The sequence below is a fragment of the Notolepis coatsorum genome (genome assembly GCF_963971535.1).
Source record: "Notolepis coatsorum genome assembly, chromosome: 6".
Taxonomy (NCBI): Eukaryota; Metazoa; Chordata; class Actinopteri; order Aulopiformes; family Paralepididae; genus Notolepis; species Notolepis coatsorum.
The window spans coordinates 74623752-74641114 of record NC_140170.1 but is presented as its reverse complement, the minus strand read 5'-3'; the positions used below and the strand labels follow the sequence as shown (position 1 = coordinate 74641114).

The 17363-nt window shown below is 42.5% G+C and overlaps 1 protein-coding gene across 1 annotated transcript in view; it reads right to left on the bottom strand.

Annotated features, from left to right (window-relative positions):
* Window positions 1-17363, bottom strand: part of cacna2d3 (calcium channel, voltage dependent, alpha2/delta subunit 3) — a gene marked incomplete at both ends in the record, with an annotated part of 138466 nt that overhangs the window by 45831 nt on the left and 75272 nt on the right. The window contains 14 exons of the mRNA XM_084315635.1: window positions 1462-1524; window positions 1795-1839; window positions 1934-1995; window positions 5844-5921; window positions 6808-6929; window positions 7037-7132; window positions 8843-8936; window positions 10447-10544; window positions 10676-10721; window positions 11253-11320; window positions 11972-12033; window positions 13613-13684; window positions 14246-14329; window positions 16368-16442. Of these exons, the coding sequence (XP_084171761.1) occupies window positions 1462-1524; window positions 1795-1839; window positions 1934-1995; window positions 5844-5921; window positions 6808-6929; window positions 7037-7132; window positions 8843-8936; window positions 10447-10544; window positions 10676-10721; window positions 11253-11320; window positions 11972-12033; window positions 13613-13684; window positions 14246-14329; window positions 16368-16442 (1065 nt within the window). The remainder of the gene's footprint in view (window positions 1-1461; window positions 1525-1794; window positions 1840-1933; window positions 1996-5843; window positions 5922-6807; window positions 6930-7036; window positions 7133-8842; window positions 8937-10446; window positions 10545-10675; window positions 10722-11252; window positions 11321-11971; window positions 12034-13612; window positions 13685-14245; window positions 14330-16367; window positions 16443-17363) is intronic.

Below are 17363 nucleotides of genomic sequence, written 5' to 3'. Positions count from 1 at the left end.
ATTAATGTATATTTGATGGTGGCAGAGCAAAAGCTCTTATTTGCCAGATTTACAGTTAATTTACATGTTAAAGAGAGACTGATTGTATGTTTATAGAGAGACATTTATAAAAACAATTTAATAGTTACAGTTGATATAATTGAATAGTTCAGCCTGCATTTGTTAGATGTGAATGGATACACTGGTTTTGTAAAACCACTGGCTGGCTGCTCTAATGCTGTGAGCATCATAGACTGTTGCTTTACCATACTTGATGGTACAGAAGCTGAAGCACTAGTTTAACAATTTACGTTATGTGCAGAGAAACAAGTTAAAAACAATTTATGCACTTTCAATAAAGCGTTTTAAAAAAAACTGTTGGGGGAACGACGACGACTTCGTAACCTAGTTACTTTCAAAGTAACTAAGTTACTCTGATAATCAAGTAATCAGTAAAGTAACTTGGATTACTTTTTAAAGGAGTAATCAGTAATCAGTAATCGGATTACTTTTACAAGTAATCTGTGGCATCACTGCTTAGCACAATGAATGGAAGCGGACATGGCCGGTTAGCCTTCGGGAGAGGTGTTAGTTGGACAATGCCTAGGCTAACCGGTCATGTCGGCTTCTATTCATTGTATCATTATTTGAATTATTAAATCTTCTGTGAATATTGCGTTTATTATGTACTGTTTACATTTGTACAATCGTCGTTTCTGTAAATGAGGGAAACCTCAGAATCGTACGATAATATATTTTTTTTATAAAAAATGTTAAAAAAATATAAATAAATGCTGTTCCTCACACTAGCCCTGGGTGGCCCCACAAACCAATATCAAGTCAATGGGGTCGCTCTGTAGTCCGTACAGGCTGACTGGGGCTCGCTGGAGTTTACTGGGTGTGACTGTGGAGCCGCCCCACTGACTTTTATTTGTGGCCAAATAGCCGGAGCTAGTATGAGGCACAGCATGGGTTGTGCTGAGAAAGGACTCCACCAATCAGCATCATCATTGTGGGGCGGCTTTGGCTCAGGGGTAGAGCGGGTTGTCCAATGATCGAAGGGTAGGTGGTTCGAATCCCGCTCAAGCCCATGTCCATCCCATCGCCGTTGTGTCCTTGGGCAAGACACTTAACCTACTTGCCTCGTATGAATGTGTATGCATCATGCATGTGAATGAATGTTGGTGGTGGTCGGAGGTGCCGTAGGCGATGATTATTCGCCACGCTTCCGTGAGTCTGCCTCAGGGCAGCTTTGGCTGCAATTGTAGCTTACCACCACCGGTATGACTGTGTATGAACGAATAATGGACTCTGTGAAGCGCTCTGGGTGTCATGAAGAGCGCTATATAAATCCAAGCCATCATCATCATTGGTCGGTAAGAAATAGAGCTGGGTTCCAAAAATATTAAATCCTAACCATAACCACAACATATTCACAACTTAATGTCCTTGACACACACACACACACACACACACAGATACCTGAGCATAGTCCTCTGCGACTAGTATGAAGCCATTGTTGTCTATGAGGTAACATTTGATGTCCTGTTGGGAAAGAGAACACACACATGTCCTTGTATTTATGTATGCACACACACACACACACACACACACACACACACACACACACACACACACACACACCAATACCCCTCATCGTCATTGTAAAAGATGAACAGATGTGTTTAAATACAGTATGTCTTTGTATTCAAACACACGCACGCACACACACACACACACACACACACTTTAGGTCTCAATATCAACAGAAAACAATCAGGAGCAGGAGTTAAGTGACAAAGAGATGGTTCTTACCTCATTATCACAGCTAATGCTACACTTCCCATCCAGGGCTGCACACTGAGCAGACAACATGAAACAGTGAGCAGTAGGTACTATAGCATCAGCTGTTAGAGTGGAATGTATACAGTGTTACAGCAGTATGTGTCACTACCTGTCTGCAAGCAGTCCAGAACTTCCTCTGGAAGAAGCCCAGCTTCATCTGGATGCCTACAGCTGTAAAACAAACAAACAAACAAACAAACAAACAAACAAACAAATGACACAATATCCAAAAGCATCAAATACTATGTTATTTGATACTATCTTGTCTAGCACAGTCTCTGGAGCGTAACAGTAAGAAGCATTTTGTATGAAAGTATTCTGTACTTCTGTATGACAACTATTAAAGAAACTTGAAACTTGAAACACTACTACTACTACTACTACTACTACTACTACTACTACTACTACTACTACTACTACTACTACTACTACTACTACTACTACTACTACTACTACTATTACTACTACTACCACCACCACTACTACTACCACAAAAAACACATTTTCGCAATTATGCCACATCAATGTGGAACGCCCTACCCAAAGCTGTAAAGGAATGTGAATCACTACCCACTTTCAAAAACACTCTCAAAAAACACCTACGGGAGACTGCAATTCGAAACTGGGCCCTACAAATGTCCTAACCCAGTTGCACAGTAAATTACCAAGTATGGCTTTGTCAGTATTCCAATGTACAGTGTACAGTGTCCCCCCCCCCCTACCCAACCCCCCCCCCCCCCACCTCCAATGTACAGCCCCCACCCACCCACCCAACCCCACCCCACCCACCCAACCTCCTCCAATGTACAGTTTCTACGTCAAATGTATATACACTCTTTTTCTGGACACTTTTGTATCACAAACAGTACTGTATTTGCAAATCTGATATGTCATGAATGTATAGATGTAGCAGTACTGTCTATCTGTATGTCATGTCATATATGTTATGATGAATTGAAAATGGGGGACCCTGATGTAAACAAGACGAAAGTCTTTCTCTGGTCTGCATCCCCTTAACAATTGTATGTATTAGGCGGCTAGGTGGTGTAGTGGGCAAGGCACTCGCCACCAGTGTGGAGACGCTAGGATTCGCGTGTTCGAATCCAGCTCTCCACATTGTTTTTCAGTTTGGCTGGTCGTCCGCAGTAATACACATTGGCCGTATTACGGGGAGGGAAAACTGAAGGGTGGGGATCGAACGTTGTGAACAAGCGACTCCTACAAGTCGGTTGGTGCGCCTGCGCAGTAGAATCAGGAAGTGTCGGGGGCAGCGTGAGCCTCCCACGCGTTACTCCTCGACACTGAGAGATCGAGCTGCGCAGGTGAAAAGATGCGACTGCTGTTACCTCAAGTACCGGAGGGGACTTGTGCTATGTATGACTTAGTCCACATTGCAGCCGGCTTGTGGGAGGCAAGAAACAGCGTTCGTGACAGGGGAGGGTTGAATTGGATGATACGAAATTGGGATGGGAGAAAATATGGAAAAATGGGAGAAAAAGTGGATAAAAAAAAACAACAATTGTATGTATTGGGGAGCTCCAGTAGCTCACCACGTACCGCGAGTGCTATTTCAGCGCCGTGGACAACCGTGCTCGTCACGGATCTGGGGCTGAGCGAGTTCGAATCCCGGACTGCAGCCGTGCCTTTCCCAGAGTGTCTTCCCCCCCATCTGAACCCTTTCAGCCTGCTTCTGTCGGTCGAACTTGACCAAGTATAAATGCGATAAACGTATAAAAGAGCCAGGGAAATGGCCAAAGTTTAAAAAAAAAAAAAACAATTGTATGTATTGAGCTGTACTGTACTGTACCCATTCAGCAATCTGTTAATAAACTTTTCAATCAATCAATCAAAACCACTACTCAGACCCGGCGCCATGGGCGGGCATTAGGGGGCCGGGCCGCTAGCTCTTTAAAGGCAGCCCAAGAGTGCGTCCGCGTTTCTCTGATTGGCCATGACGCCCACGTGACACGCCCCGCGGCAGCGGCGCGGCATTATGCATTCGTAATCCCCCCTGTTTTGCCATCGACGGTTAGCTCAACTCGTTCCTCAGCTTGCTGTGGAGCCTGCGGTCAGTTGGTGACAAGTTCGAATCACTTCAATTTTATTTAATTTTTTTTTTACGTTTAATTAATTTATCATCTCTCTATATAAACGTTCTTTCGCCGGTTAAGTTTAGGCATTCTTTCGGAGTTGGTTAAGGTTAGAGTTTGTCTTAGAGCATGGCAATAGAATGCCTGTCTTTCTTTCGCCGGTTAAGTTTAGGCATTCTTTCGGAGTTGGTTAAGGTTAGGGTTAAGTTTAGGCATTCTTTCGGAGTTGGTTAAGGTTAGAGTTTGTCGCAGAGCATGGCAATAGAATGCCTGTCTTTCTTTCGCCGGAGCAGCAGCCTATTTCCGCTCTGCCGCGCGCCGCGATAAGCCGCGGTCACATGGGCGTCGTGGCCAATCAGAGAAACGCGGAAGCACTCTTGGGCTGCCTTTAATATAGACGCGGCCGGGCCCGCCCACAGAGTCAGCTGTGCCCACCCTGGTAATTTTTTTTTTTTTTTTTTTTTGTCAATCAAAGTCAACTATCCAAATCCTTAGTCGGGGACAGCCCTAGTGGGCACTGGGCACTGATGTCAACAACAACACTACTGAAGCTAGCACGGCACTCTGTGAGAATTCGTTTTCTACCCTCAAGAACGTCTTTACAGAACATCGCCTTAGTATGCTTCATCGACGCAAGGCCAATTTAATTCAGTTGGCATTTGAGAAGGACTTAACAAAAAAGTTCAGGAATGAGTGGAGGGGCAGTGTTTTAAGAAGATTTCACTCTGTCCCCAAACGCCGCTTGCCGCTCTACTAATGATGGTGAGTATAGCCTGTGGAGGAATTTTGTTTGCTTTTTTATGCACCTTATTTTTGTCAGTTCATTTCAGTTTTTCAAAGATATAGAATAGAATAGAAATGTATTATCCTAAGGGAAATTTGACACTGCAAATCACTCAACATTAAACATTTAGACAGAACAAGTCACGAATAAGAATAACAAAACAAATGGCCTAAGAATAGAATAAAATTAAATAGAATAAAAATAGAATAAAAGATACAGTAAATAAATTAAGTAAAAATATACTGAAGTCTACAGTAGCTGTAATATTGCACAGTGCTGTTTAAAAAGTAAGAGTCCAGGAAGATGGTAACTGTCACCCTGTGCTCAGTGATGCAGTGAGGCACAGTGATGCATTGTATAGTCTGATGGCTGTCGGAATGAAGGACTTCCTGTGCCGTTCAGTGCTGCATTTAGGTAGTGTGAGCCTATAACATGCTCCTCCTGTCAGCCAAGTCTGTGTGTAGTGGGTGGGAGGGGTTTTCCCTGATGGCCTGGAGCTTAGCAAGGTTCCTCCTCTCCGCCACCCTCGCTAAAGTCCAGCTCCACCCCAACCACACTACTGGCCTTCCTGACCATCTTATCCAGCCTGTTTGTGTCCCCTGCTCTCAGTCCGCTGCCCCAGCAGGTCTGTTATATATATCCGTTCAGTCTGTTTTTGTATAAGTGAATGTTCTTAAGATAGAGAGAAGATTTTTCAATTGCCTCTCTGCTGTTTAGTTCAGCACCGTGGGCAGCGCCAAGCAAGCCACAGCGCCGCTGTCCCAGCTGAAATGTATAAAAGGGAACCTGTGTTGAAAAACCATTGTGCCCCCCCGAGAAAATGTTATGCCCCCCCACTAATTTGTTTCTGCAGCCTGGTCTGCCACTACTACTACTACTACTACTACTACTACTACTAACTACTACTACTACTACTACTACTACTACTACTACTACTACTACTACTACTACTACTACTACTACTACTACTACTACTACTACTACTACTACTACTACTACTACTACTGGCAAATACTACTGTACTACTAACATATTAGGAATGGATACATTTATAATAATTCCATCCATACATACATTCATAAATCAAAGTAAAAATGTAGATTCTAGGGATTTTGCTTTAGTGATAATCAATTTGAGACTCTTACCGGCCACAATTGGAGATTTTCTGTCATCAAGTAGCTGAATGGCTGTGCTGGCCAAGACCACGCTCTTATTCTCTGATGCTGCACAGGGGAATAGCAAAGAAATTACAGACCTGAGCCTTGATCAATTTGTGGAAGATAAAAAAATTATGAGAAGTCCAATGCATTGATATTTTCTCCTCACTAGATGGAGCCATTCGCCCAGCTACTAACACCAGTCTAAAGGGGATATCAGAGTCATCAACTCTCTTTACAGTGACGGTTCCAATCAAAGTTTTTGCTACAACTAGATGACTCAGCAATAATCTGGAATCCACCCGGTGAGACCAGTGTGAGATCAGGGTGAGACTGGTTTGTTGATATGGCAGATCAGGTTCTATAACATGGGGATGTGAATTAAAGCTGATTAGACAGGTGTCATGGGAGAATACAGAGAGCCAAGTAGAGATCCTTGTCTCCCCTGAGCTCTCGTATCCCATCTAGGAGGTAGAGAAGTGAGGCCAATAGAAGAACTCCAGAACAGATCAGCGATTGTCATTTCACAAGAGTGAATGTAATTACTTTTGAGTCCAGTTTAGTGCACTATTGTCCTCCTCATAGTGTGAAGGGGGACTCACAAATAGGGGGACGGGGTATGTAGAAGGCCGTCTACGTGACTTGTCAGGCTAACGCCTAAGATTCTCGCTCCAACCCGTAAAAGAGAAGGAATATAATACTAGATAGAAAAAATACTCTGCAAAATGCATTATAGCCGACATGACGTGCAGGCAATATGGAGGGAAGCTGATATTCTAGATAAACTGTAGACTGATTAAGGTAACAAAGACCAATTTCAAGAAACTCTGGCCTGGAAAATGGGAGGATGGAGAGATAGCAGGGCGAGGCATGGCGAATGACGTTTCACAACGCGAGGAAGATAAACATGTTTAGCAGTATGGGGGTGCAACGATACCACGTCCATGGGTACCTGAGCCGAAGGGTATGGAGTAGACGAAGGTCCCCGGGACCTGCTCGGCCGCTCTCTTGTACCACAGCGGGAAGTGGTCGGCGTTGAACACGCCCTCCTTGTCCTCTGCCGTCAGGAAGTCTCTGAGGACACACGGGACGATCGGGGGACAAACGATCGGACTTGTCAAACGGGGGAACCGGCGTCGGTACGTAATGACTGGACAGAAGTGTTTTTTTTTTACACTCACTGGTTGGAAAGCTGCTCAGGGACTACAAACAGGTTGGTTCTGGAGAGACCGGTGCGTGTGCCCAGGTAAGCAATCTCCACTCCTTTGTCAGAGTTCCTGTAGTGATTGTGATAGAGGATGATGATAGAGAACAATGGGTATGATACGTGAAACGGGCCCCACTCGCTAGCAGGGCCCCGGGTTGACAAAGCAAACACACCCTGGATTGATAAAGCAAATGCCAATGTGGATATCTGAGGCGGTTGGAAACGCTTGAAAAGGCACCTCACCAACACAGAAAGATGTTTACTGACAAAAGTCTTTCACCGTGTAGAAGAAACCTTGCTCCTGACATAAACCAAGTATTGTAAATCTCCAGGGTCCAGTTGAGCTGTGTCGTGGTGAGTTTGGTACAGTGGCTACAGTAGCTTCCCACAAATTTGCCTAAAACATTATAATTTAATTGGCTTCCAATTGTGGTTCTGGGTGAGGTAGAATATAATGCATCATATCTTCCTCAGAATTTGCCGTTTCATTCAGTATATGACATGTCACTGTAGCATTTTGCTGTAAGATTTTCACACAAGCAGAAAATGTATCTTGCGTGCACACAGGCTCTCCCCATATATATATATATATATATATATATATATATATATATATATATATATATATATATATACATACACAGTATATACAGTATATTTAAGGATAAATCACAAAAATGATTTGTAGAGTATAACTAGTTGAGGACGAACCTACAACGGATGAGGTTTAAAAGGTTTAACAGATGAGATTTAAAAGGTTTAACGGATGAGGTTTAAAATAATTTCTAGTCGAGGACGAACCTACAACGGATGAGGTTTAAAATAATTTCTAGTCGAGGACGAACCTACAAGGGATGAGGTTTGAAAGATGTTCTAGTTGAGGACGAACCTACAAGGGATGAGGTTTGAAAGATGTTCTAGTTGAGGACAGACCTACAAGGGATGAGGTTTGAAAGATGTTCTAGTTGAGGACAGACCTACAAGGGATGAGGTTTGAAAGATGTTCTAGTTGAGGACAGACCTACAAGGGATGAGGTTTGAAAGATTTTCTAGTTGAGGACGAACCTACAAAGGATGAGGTTTTCTTAATGTTTTTTTATGCTGAATGTAATTAGTCATTACTGGAAAATGATAAGAATGCATTACAATAATATTAACAAATATATTTGGGTTTTTAATAAACACCAGATTTGAAGAGGTCCGTCTTTGTGACTCATTCATGAAGGACGATCAGATAGGAACACAATGTTACAGATTTGTTGATTGAATCAGCTAATTGCTTAGTCAACAAAATCCTCTAAGAAGACCTACAACGGATGAGGTTTAAAATAATTTCTAGTCGAGGACGAACCTACAACGGATGAGGCTTAAAATAATTTCTAGTCGAGGACGGACCTACAACGGATGAGGTTTAAAATGATTTCTAGTCGAGGACGGACCTACAAGGGATGAGGTTTTAAATGATTTCTAGTCGAGGACGGACCTACAAGGGATGAGGTTTTAAATGATTTCTAGTCGAGGACGGACCTACAAGGGATGAGGTTTTAAATGATTTCTAGTCGAGGACGGACCTACAGGGGATGAGGTTTTAAATGATTTCTAGTCGAGGACGGACCTACAAGAGATGTGGTTTAAAATGATTTCTAGTCGAGGACGGACCTACAAGGGATGAGGTTTTAAATGATTTCTAGTCGAGGACGGACCTACAAGGGATGTGGTTTAAAATGATTTCTAGTCGAGGACGGACCTACAAGGGATGTGGTTTTAAACTGTTGCTTACTCAGACTTGTTGAGAGCCAGTCCAGTCCAATAGGCCTCTACTGGAGCCGTGACCACAGCATCAAATAACACTTCCTGGATCAGCTCTCTGTCACCTGCAGCACGGAACACAAAAAAGGCTTTAAAGGCCCAATCCACGATCCAAGCGTAAACAAATGGATAGCCCCACCACCAAATACAGGTAAATATGAGCTTTTAATTGTATTTGCTGTATTTTGGGGGCTGTAACAAGTTTGTAAACACTTTTGTTAAACACAGTTATATTCTGATTAATGATGATAGCATACTTTCCATCTACAAGTCAAACTCTTGTAGAAGGTATGTGAATATACACCACCACATGTATACAAGGTATATGAATATACACCACCACACGTATACAAGGTATGTGAATATACACCACACGTATACAAGGTATGTGAATATACACCACACGTATACAAGGTATGTGAATATACACCACACGTATACAAGGTATGTAAATATACACCACCACACGTATACAAGGTATGTGAATATACACCACACGTATACAAGGTATGTGAATATACACCACCACATGTATACAAGGTATGTGAATATACACCACCACATGTATACAAGGTATATGAATATACACCACCACACGTATACAAGGTATATGAATATACACCACCACACGTATACAAGGTATGTGAATATACACCACCACACGTATACAAGGTATGTGAATATACACCACCACATGTATACAAGGTATGTGAATATACACCACCACACGTATACAAGGTATATGAATATACACCACCACACGTATACAAGGTATGTGAATATACACCACACGTATACAAGGTATGTGAATATACACCACCACACGTATACAAGGTATATGAATATACACCACCCGTATACAAGGTATATGAATATACACCACCACACGTATACAAGGTATGTGAATATACACCACCCGTATACAAGGTATATGAATATACACCACCACACGTATACAAGGTATGTGAATATACACCACCCGTATACAAGGTATATGAATATACACCACCACACGTATACAAGGTATGTGGATATACACCACACGTATACAAGGTATGTGAATATACACCACACGTATACAAGGTATGTGAATATACACCACCACACGTATGCAAAGTATGTGAATATACACCACACGTATACAAGGTATGTAAATATAATAATGTAAGTATAATATAATTGGACACTATACAGTCCAATTTAATCCCACATTTTCCCAGACATGAAAATATCCAAATCATGTTTCATTAGTAATCCTTTGAAATAATCAATCTTTGATTATTGTGTGTTGTATCCACCATTCATAGACTGAATTAACATATTTCTCCTATGCAGTCATCAGAATTCTATATATATCCCAGCCCAGTTATGAACACATTTAATAAATACTTATTTAGCCAAAAACAAACATCCCTCTCTTGTTTGTACTACACATTTTCATCATGATTAATGTGTTCACGCTTCACATAAGCGAGAAGATTTGATCACTTTCACCCACGGATTAAACGGGCTCTTTCTCTCTGAGGGCGATGATGATGTAACCTAATATTAGTTCCGGTCCGACGGAACTCTTACATTTGAGCTGCGGTTTACGGCCGGTCAGGAAGAGCTTGATGGCCTGGATCTGGGTCAGGTAGCGGTGCTCGTGGTAGTCGTCTGTGTTGCAGTAAGTCCTGTGGTCCCAGAACAGACATGCACACTGTTACGCTGTATCACAGGACCTTCACATCCCCCTGGTGGATGCAGGGCACTAACCTACATAACGCATGGATAACCCTCCTCCGTACCCCCCCTCTGCCCTTACCACTCGTCTGCCAACGCGACATCTGGCTGTTCCAGATCATGGAGCCCTGAAAAAACACACAACCACACAGATGATTGAGCATCAGTGACCCTTCAGCAGTGCCTCTCTCTCTGGGGTTAGACAGAGACAGTACTACATGCCTCTCTCTCTGGGGTTAGACAGAGACAGTACTACATGCCTCTCTCTCTGGGGTTAGACAGAGACAGTACTACATGCCTCTCTCTCTGGGGTTAGACAGAGACAGTACTACATGCCTCTCTCTCTGGGGTTAGACAGAGACAGTACTACATGCCTCTCTCTCTGGGGTTAGACAGAGACAGTACTACATGCCTCTCTCTCTGGGGTTAGACAGAGACAGTACTACATGCCTCTCTCTCTGGGGTTAGACAGAGACAGTACTACATGCCTCTCTCTCTGGGGTTAGACAGAGACAGTACTACATGCCTCTCTCTCTGGGGTTAGACAGAGACAGTACTACATGCCTCTCTGGGGTTAGACAGAGACAGTACTGTCTCTCCCATGTCTTTTTGTGTGAGAGATACTGTAGTAGTAAAGAGATAGTGGTAAAGCGACGTACCTGCTTCCACCGACACGTTCCCCCTGAAGAAGTACTTGCCGTGGCCTCTGGAAAGAGCCACGCCGACACTAGAGACACACACGCACACACGCACACGCACACACGCACACACACACACACACACACACACACACACACGAGAATTCTCATTCCTATTCTCATTACTTGTATTATTGCACGATCGCTGCAGGCATGACCCCCCGCATTTCACTGTATGCTTGTATGCCGTGACAAATAAAACTCTTGACTTGACTTGAGAACAGAGCAGAAAAGCTTTCAGTTAGAATTATACTATAAATTGGACCTGAGTACATGAACCGACACGGGCATCATACTGTACAACTAACCCTGAGCGTTGCAACACGCTTTAACCCTTGGAGACCCGGACATTCTAATGATGATATCTAAAGGCTACTGGCCATTGAAAGCCATAGAGTGGAAGAATTCCAAGATAGAATTCCAAGAAAATGTTTAAAGAAAACTGAAAGGGTTAAAGGAACACTCCACCAAAATATTAATACATAAATAAAGATTTTTATAATGTATCAAATATCATGGCCTTGGTATTCTTTTTTAATTTCCATAATCACTGTGAACAGTGAGCTGTGTTTAAAACGTCCTGGAATATGTGACCTGACCTGTGTGACATTACACACACAACAAATCAGCTTTATTTTGAAGTGCTCCTTTAAGAATGCATAAAAGGTTTTCCCCCAGACCTGAATGGAGTTCCCTTGATGTCAGTGTAGTAGTAGTCGTTGTGCATCTTCAGGACACGTTTCTGGAAGAACAGGGAGGGAGAAGACGAGGATGAGATTGACATACTCGTCCAAATCCCACGGGGGACAGAAACACACTCAAGTGAATCTTTATAGTCTCACCCCTTTATCCACAGTGCATCTTTATAGTCTCACCCCTTTCTCCACAGTGAATCTTTATAGTCTCACCCCTTTCTCCACAGTGAATCTTTATAGTCTCACCCCTTTATCCACAGTGAATCTTTATAGTCTCACCCCTTTATCCACAGTGAATCTTTATAGTATCACCCCTTTCTCCACAGTGAATTTTTATAGTCTCACCCCTTTATCCACAGTGAATCTTTATAGTATTACCCCTTTCTCCACAGTGAATCTTTATAGTCTCACCCCTTTATCCAGAGTGAATCTTTATAGTCTCACCCCTTTCTCCACAGTGACTCTTTATAGTCTCACCCCTTTATCCACAGTGAATCTTTATAGTATTACCCCTTTCTCCACAGTGAATCTTTATAGTCTCACCCCTTTATCCAGAGTGAATCTTTATAGTCTCACCCCTTTCTCCACAGTGACTCTTTATCGTCTCACCCCTTTATCCACAGTGAATCTTTATAGTCTCACCCCTTTCTCCACAGTGAATCTTTATAGTATCACCCCTTTATCCACAGTGACTCTTTATAGTCTCACCCCTTTATCCACAGTGAATCTTTATAGTCTCACCCCTTTCACCACAGTGGATCTTTATCGTCTCACGCCTTTATCCACAGTGAATCTTTATAGTCTCACCCCTTTCTCCACAGTGAATCTTTATAGTATCACCCCTTTATCCACAGTGACTCTTTATAGTCTCACCCCTTTCTCCACAGTGAATCTTTATAGTCTCACCCCTTTATCCAGAGTGAATCTTTATAGTATTACCCCTTTCTCCAGAGTGAATCTTTATAGTATCACCCCTTTATCCAGAGTGAATCTTTATAGTCTCACCCCTTTATCCAGAGTGAATCTTTATAGTATTACCCCTTTCTCCACAGTGAATCTTTATAGTCTCACCCCTTTATCCAGAGTGAATCTTTATAGTCTCACCCCTTTCTCCACAGTGACTCTTTATCGTCTCACCCCTTTATCCACAGTGAATCTTTATAGTCTCACCCCTTTCACCACAGTGAATCTTTATAGTATCACCCCTTTCTCCACAGTGGATCTTTATCGTCTCACGCCTTTATCCACAGTGAATCTTTATAGTCTCACCCCTTTCTCCACAGTGAATCTTTATAGTCTCACGCCTTTATCCACAGTGAATCTTTATAGTCTCACCCCTTTCTCCACAGTGAATCTTTATAGTATCACCCCTTTATCCACAGTGGATCTTTAGTCTCACCCCTTTATCCACAGTGAATCTTTATAGTCTCACCCCTTTATCCACAGTGGATCTTTATAGTATCACCCCTTTATCCACAGTGGATCTTTAGTCTCACCCCTTTATCCACAGTGAATTTTTATAGTCTCACCCCTTTATCCACAGTGGATCTTTATAGTATCACCCCTTTATCCACAGTGGATCTTTAGTCTCACCCCTTTATCCACAGTGAATCTTTATAGTCTCACCCCTTTATCCACGGTCCTTTTCACCTCCATGTTGAAAGTCCCGGTCATCCTGTTGACCATGGCGTTGCGTAGCTGCAGAGAGAAGACATGGGACAGAGAGGCTGTAGCTGTAGATCACTGATGGAGTTGCCTGCATTCAACTACTATTACAGTACACTGTGGCGCTGAAAAGATTATACTATTTTATAATATAATATTATAGGCTAATACAAAAACAGTTTTTTGTATAATGGTGCTGTTTGTCAAGGACCATGTTTGCTCATACTCCCTGAGGAACACAAAAAGCCCAAACCTTTATTGTAGAGTTTTCTAAAGGCATTTTCAATTATTTTAATTGTTCATTGAACTTTTAAAACAAATTTCCTATTTTCATTCATCGGATACAACAAGCCTCTCACTATTATTAATTATATTATAATAACTATAAACAGTCAACACAATTACAATGCAGAGTACAGAGAGATCAGTCTTTAATTTACAATGAAATTACATTATAAGACACCGAGGCTTAAGGCACAATATAGCAGCTTACGTACTCTTTACAGCATAATTACACAGATGAATAGGAACCTAATTATTTTCTAGGAGAGATAACAGTAGTTAGTAGTGTTTTCGCGTGAAGACAATACATACAAGATCGTCCTTGTCCTCCCATTCCACCTCAGACAGGTCCACGCTGCTGTAGTTGGGTTTCCTCCGCTTCTTGCCCTCCTGGTACTGGAAACAGGGACACACGGCGGCCATTTTAACTGTCCACTTTTGTAAGGGTACTGTTTTCTTTGATTGAAAAGGTTAACCTTGGCTTGGAAATGTCAAGGCTAATCTACCGTTAAGCACCACTCAGGTAGCTACTGTACTGCATGAAGCCTGTACATGACACATCATATTCTAATATATGAGTGTAATATTAAAAACTAAGATTGTTTTCCACTTGACTATAATTTTTTTATTATAATAGGTTTTTTGCCACTTAAATTTTCTTTTTGTGTTGTGGGGACTTTCCCAGTTAGTGTTTTAACTAGGGCTGTTGATATTAACACGTTCATTTTGGTGATTCATTTGAAAACATTAACACGTACAAGAAATGTAATGCAAATGAATCACATTATCCCGGTTGTCTCCCATAACTTCAAAAGCAAGCCGCAATAGGAAGTGTGTTTCCCTTCCCAATTCCTCTGACACATGCAGGCCAGGAGAATGACGAGTGACCGGACATCCCCCAAAAGGCATTATTTCATAATATATAGTTTCCAAACTGACTTTTGGATAAAACCAAGTTGTATGCTCGTTTGCAGTGATGAATGTTTTATTCTCAGAGCAACACGTTTGAAGTACTGTGTACAGACAGCTAATGATATCCTTGCTAATGATCCCATGAAGGAGCTGATTTTACACCAGAACAAATGTATTCACAAAATGGATCACCATTCAATGTATTGTATTGTAGACTCCTGTGACTGATAAGTACTTATGATTACTTTCCTTTAACCATTCCTTTAATACATTTCTAGCTATTTCTTGCATTGCTATGTATTTTTTGTTTGCATTAATTGTGGTTAATCACAGCCTCAAGTCAAGATAATTTTGTTCTTTATTCTTTATTCATCTCCTTGGGGTAATTCAGGTGTCAGAGCAGCATGGGGAGGGGGAGTACAAATAATAATAATATAAATAAATAATAATAGTAGAATTGCAGTATATTATACCAATAATAATAATAATAATAGTATACATGGTATACATAGTAGTAGCACACTGCGCCGGAGTCCGTGCAGTGTTTAGTAGTTAAGAGTCAGATCGTCCTAACAGTACTCAAGTTCTCCAGCCGTTAGTTCTCCAACTATTGGCAGCAGACAATGCCCACGGTTGTGGAGCCTGATGGCTACTGGCATGAAGGACTGGCAGGGGCGGTTTGTGGTGTGTCGTGGGGGGATAAGTCTATGGCTGAACGTGCTCCCCATCTTGGCTAGCTCATAGAGGGTGTGGGAGGGGTTTTCCAGTATAGTCTCCAGCTATACCATTAACGTGTTAATCAGCCCTAGTTTTAAACGATTCTGCATGTAAATAAAACATAAACACATTCTAATCAAGAGAGCCCTGTTTGCACAAGTCTAGATCAATTCCTCCTCACACTCACTGGGAACGATCCAGTCCTGCATATAGATTCAGGCTTTTACAACATACCAACTACCACAGTCACAGCACAATGTTATTATAGGCACAGAGAGGCACACACACAGACAAGAAGTAGCACAGACTACCACATATACACAGACTGCACACAGAGAGGAGTAGCACCACCAACACACTGGCACAGACAGACCCAGCAGCACAGACTACAGACTCCCAGTGGAACCGAGGTCCCAGAGTGAGTGGCTGTGGTTTTTCTGTCAGGGAGATGTGTTCAAAAGTTACCTCGGGGGAAATCTCAGGCCAGCCAGCCCTATGAATGGCCTTTATCCCTGCATGCATACATCAAAGGAAAAGGTGGAGATTACATACCGGCCCATTTAGACTGCTAACCTGCCGACATGCCTACACACACTGCGTATGTTCACAGTGAGGCTGGCAGTTATGTCGGCTATACAAATGCATGTACAGCTTTTATTATTTAAATGTTTTTCTTTACAGAGTGGATACATGGGGGGGGGGGTTACAGGAAGGGTTAAAGGGTTATAGTAAGTGTTAATACAGCTTGGCAGATGCTGCAGGGCCGTTTGTCGGCGTGCGTTTGAATGGGAAGGAGGAGAGTTACCATGGGCCGGAGGTCCGGGTGGATCAGGATGTAGCCGTTGTTGGTGACGGCGAACGCATAGCCGTGGATCCCCAGCTGGAGGCACAGGACACAACATAATCAGGATGTGCAACGATATGGAATTAATTAATGCTTGTGAATACGTTTGTTTCGCTAACCCTCTTGTTATGTATACGATGCAAATGTTACGGGTCAGAATTACGAGGTGCATGTTTTACGTGAATCATCTGGAAGTTGATGAAAACAAGAAAAAAGAAATCACCAAAATCATAAAATATATATTTAGCGGGGGGCGGCTGGGTGGCGCAGCGGACATTGCGCTTGTCACCAACGCAAGAGACACCGGGTTCGACTCCGGCTGTTGGCGTTGCCTCCGGCTTGGGCCAGCCGTCATACTAACTCAATTGGCAGAGTTAGCGGGTGGAAGTCGATGGGTGGTAATCTGGACGTTGTGGACAGCGACTCCGACTCCTACAGGTTGGGTGGGGCGCCTGCACAGCAAAGTCAGGAAATGGCGGGGGTAGTGTGAGCCTCGCACACGTTACACCTCGTCAATGAGAGTCCGCGCTGGCAGGTGAAAATATGTGACAGGCTGCCTCCTCGTGTATCGGAGGGGACACGTGATGCAAGGCTTCTATCCTCCCTACAACCGGCCAGTGGGGGGCATATGCGAGCAACATTCAAGACAGGGGAGGGAAGAATTGGCACAGTGGAATTGGGATGGGAGAAAAAAAAATTAAAAAGAGGAGAAAAAGTGGATACAAATAAAATATATATTTAGCTTAAAGGAACACACCAACATTTTGGGAAATTAGCTTATCGTCTTCTCCAGAGAGAGACAAGAAGATAGATACCAGTTTCCTCTCTGTGCGTTCAGTAGAAAGCTATCTGGCTGCATGTTAGCCTAGCTTAGCACAATGAATGGAAGCGGACAGTGATGGGTTTTATATACTGTATATATATATATATATATATATATATATATATATATATATA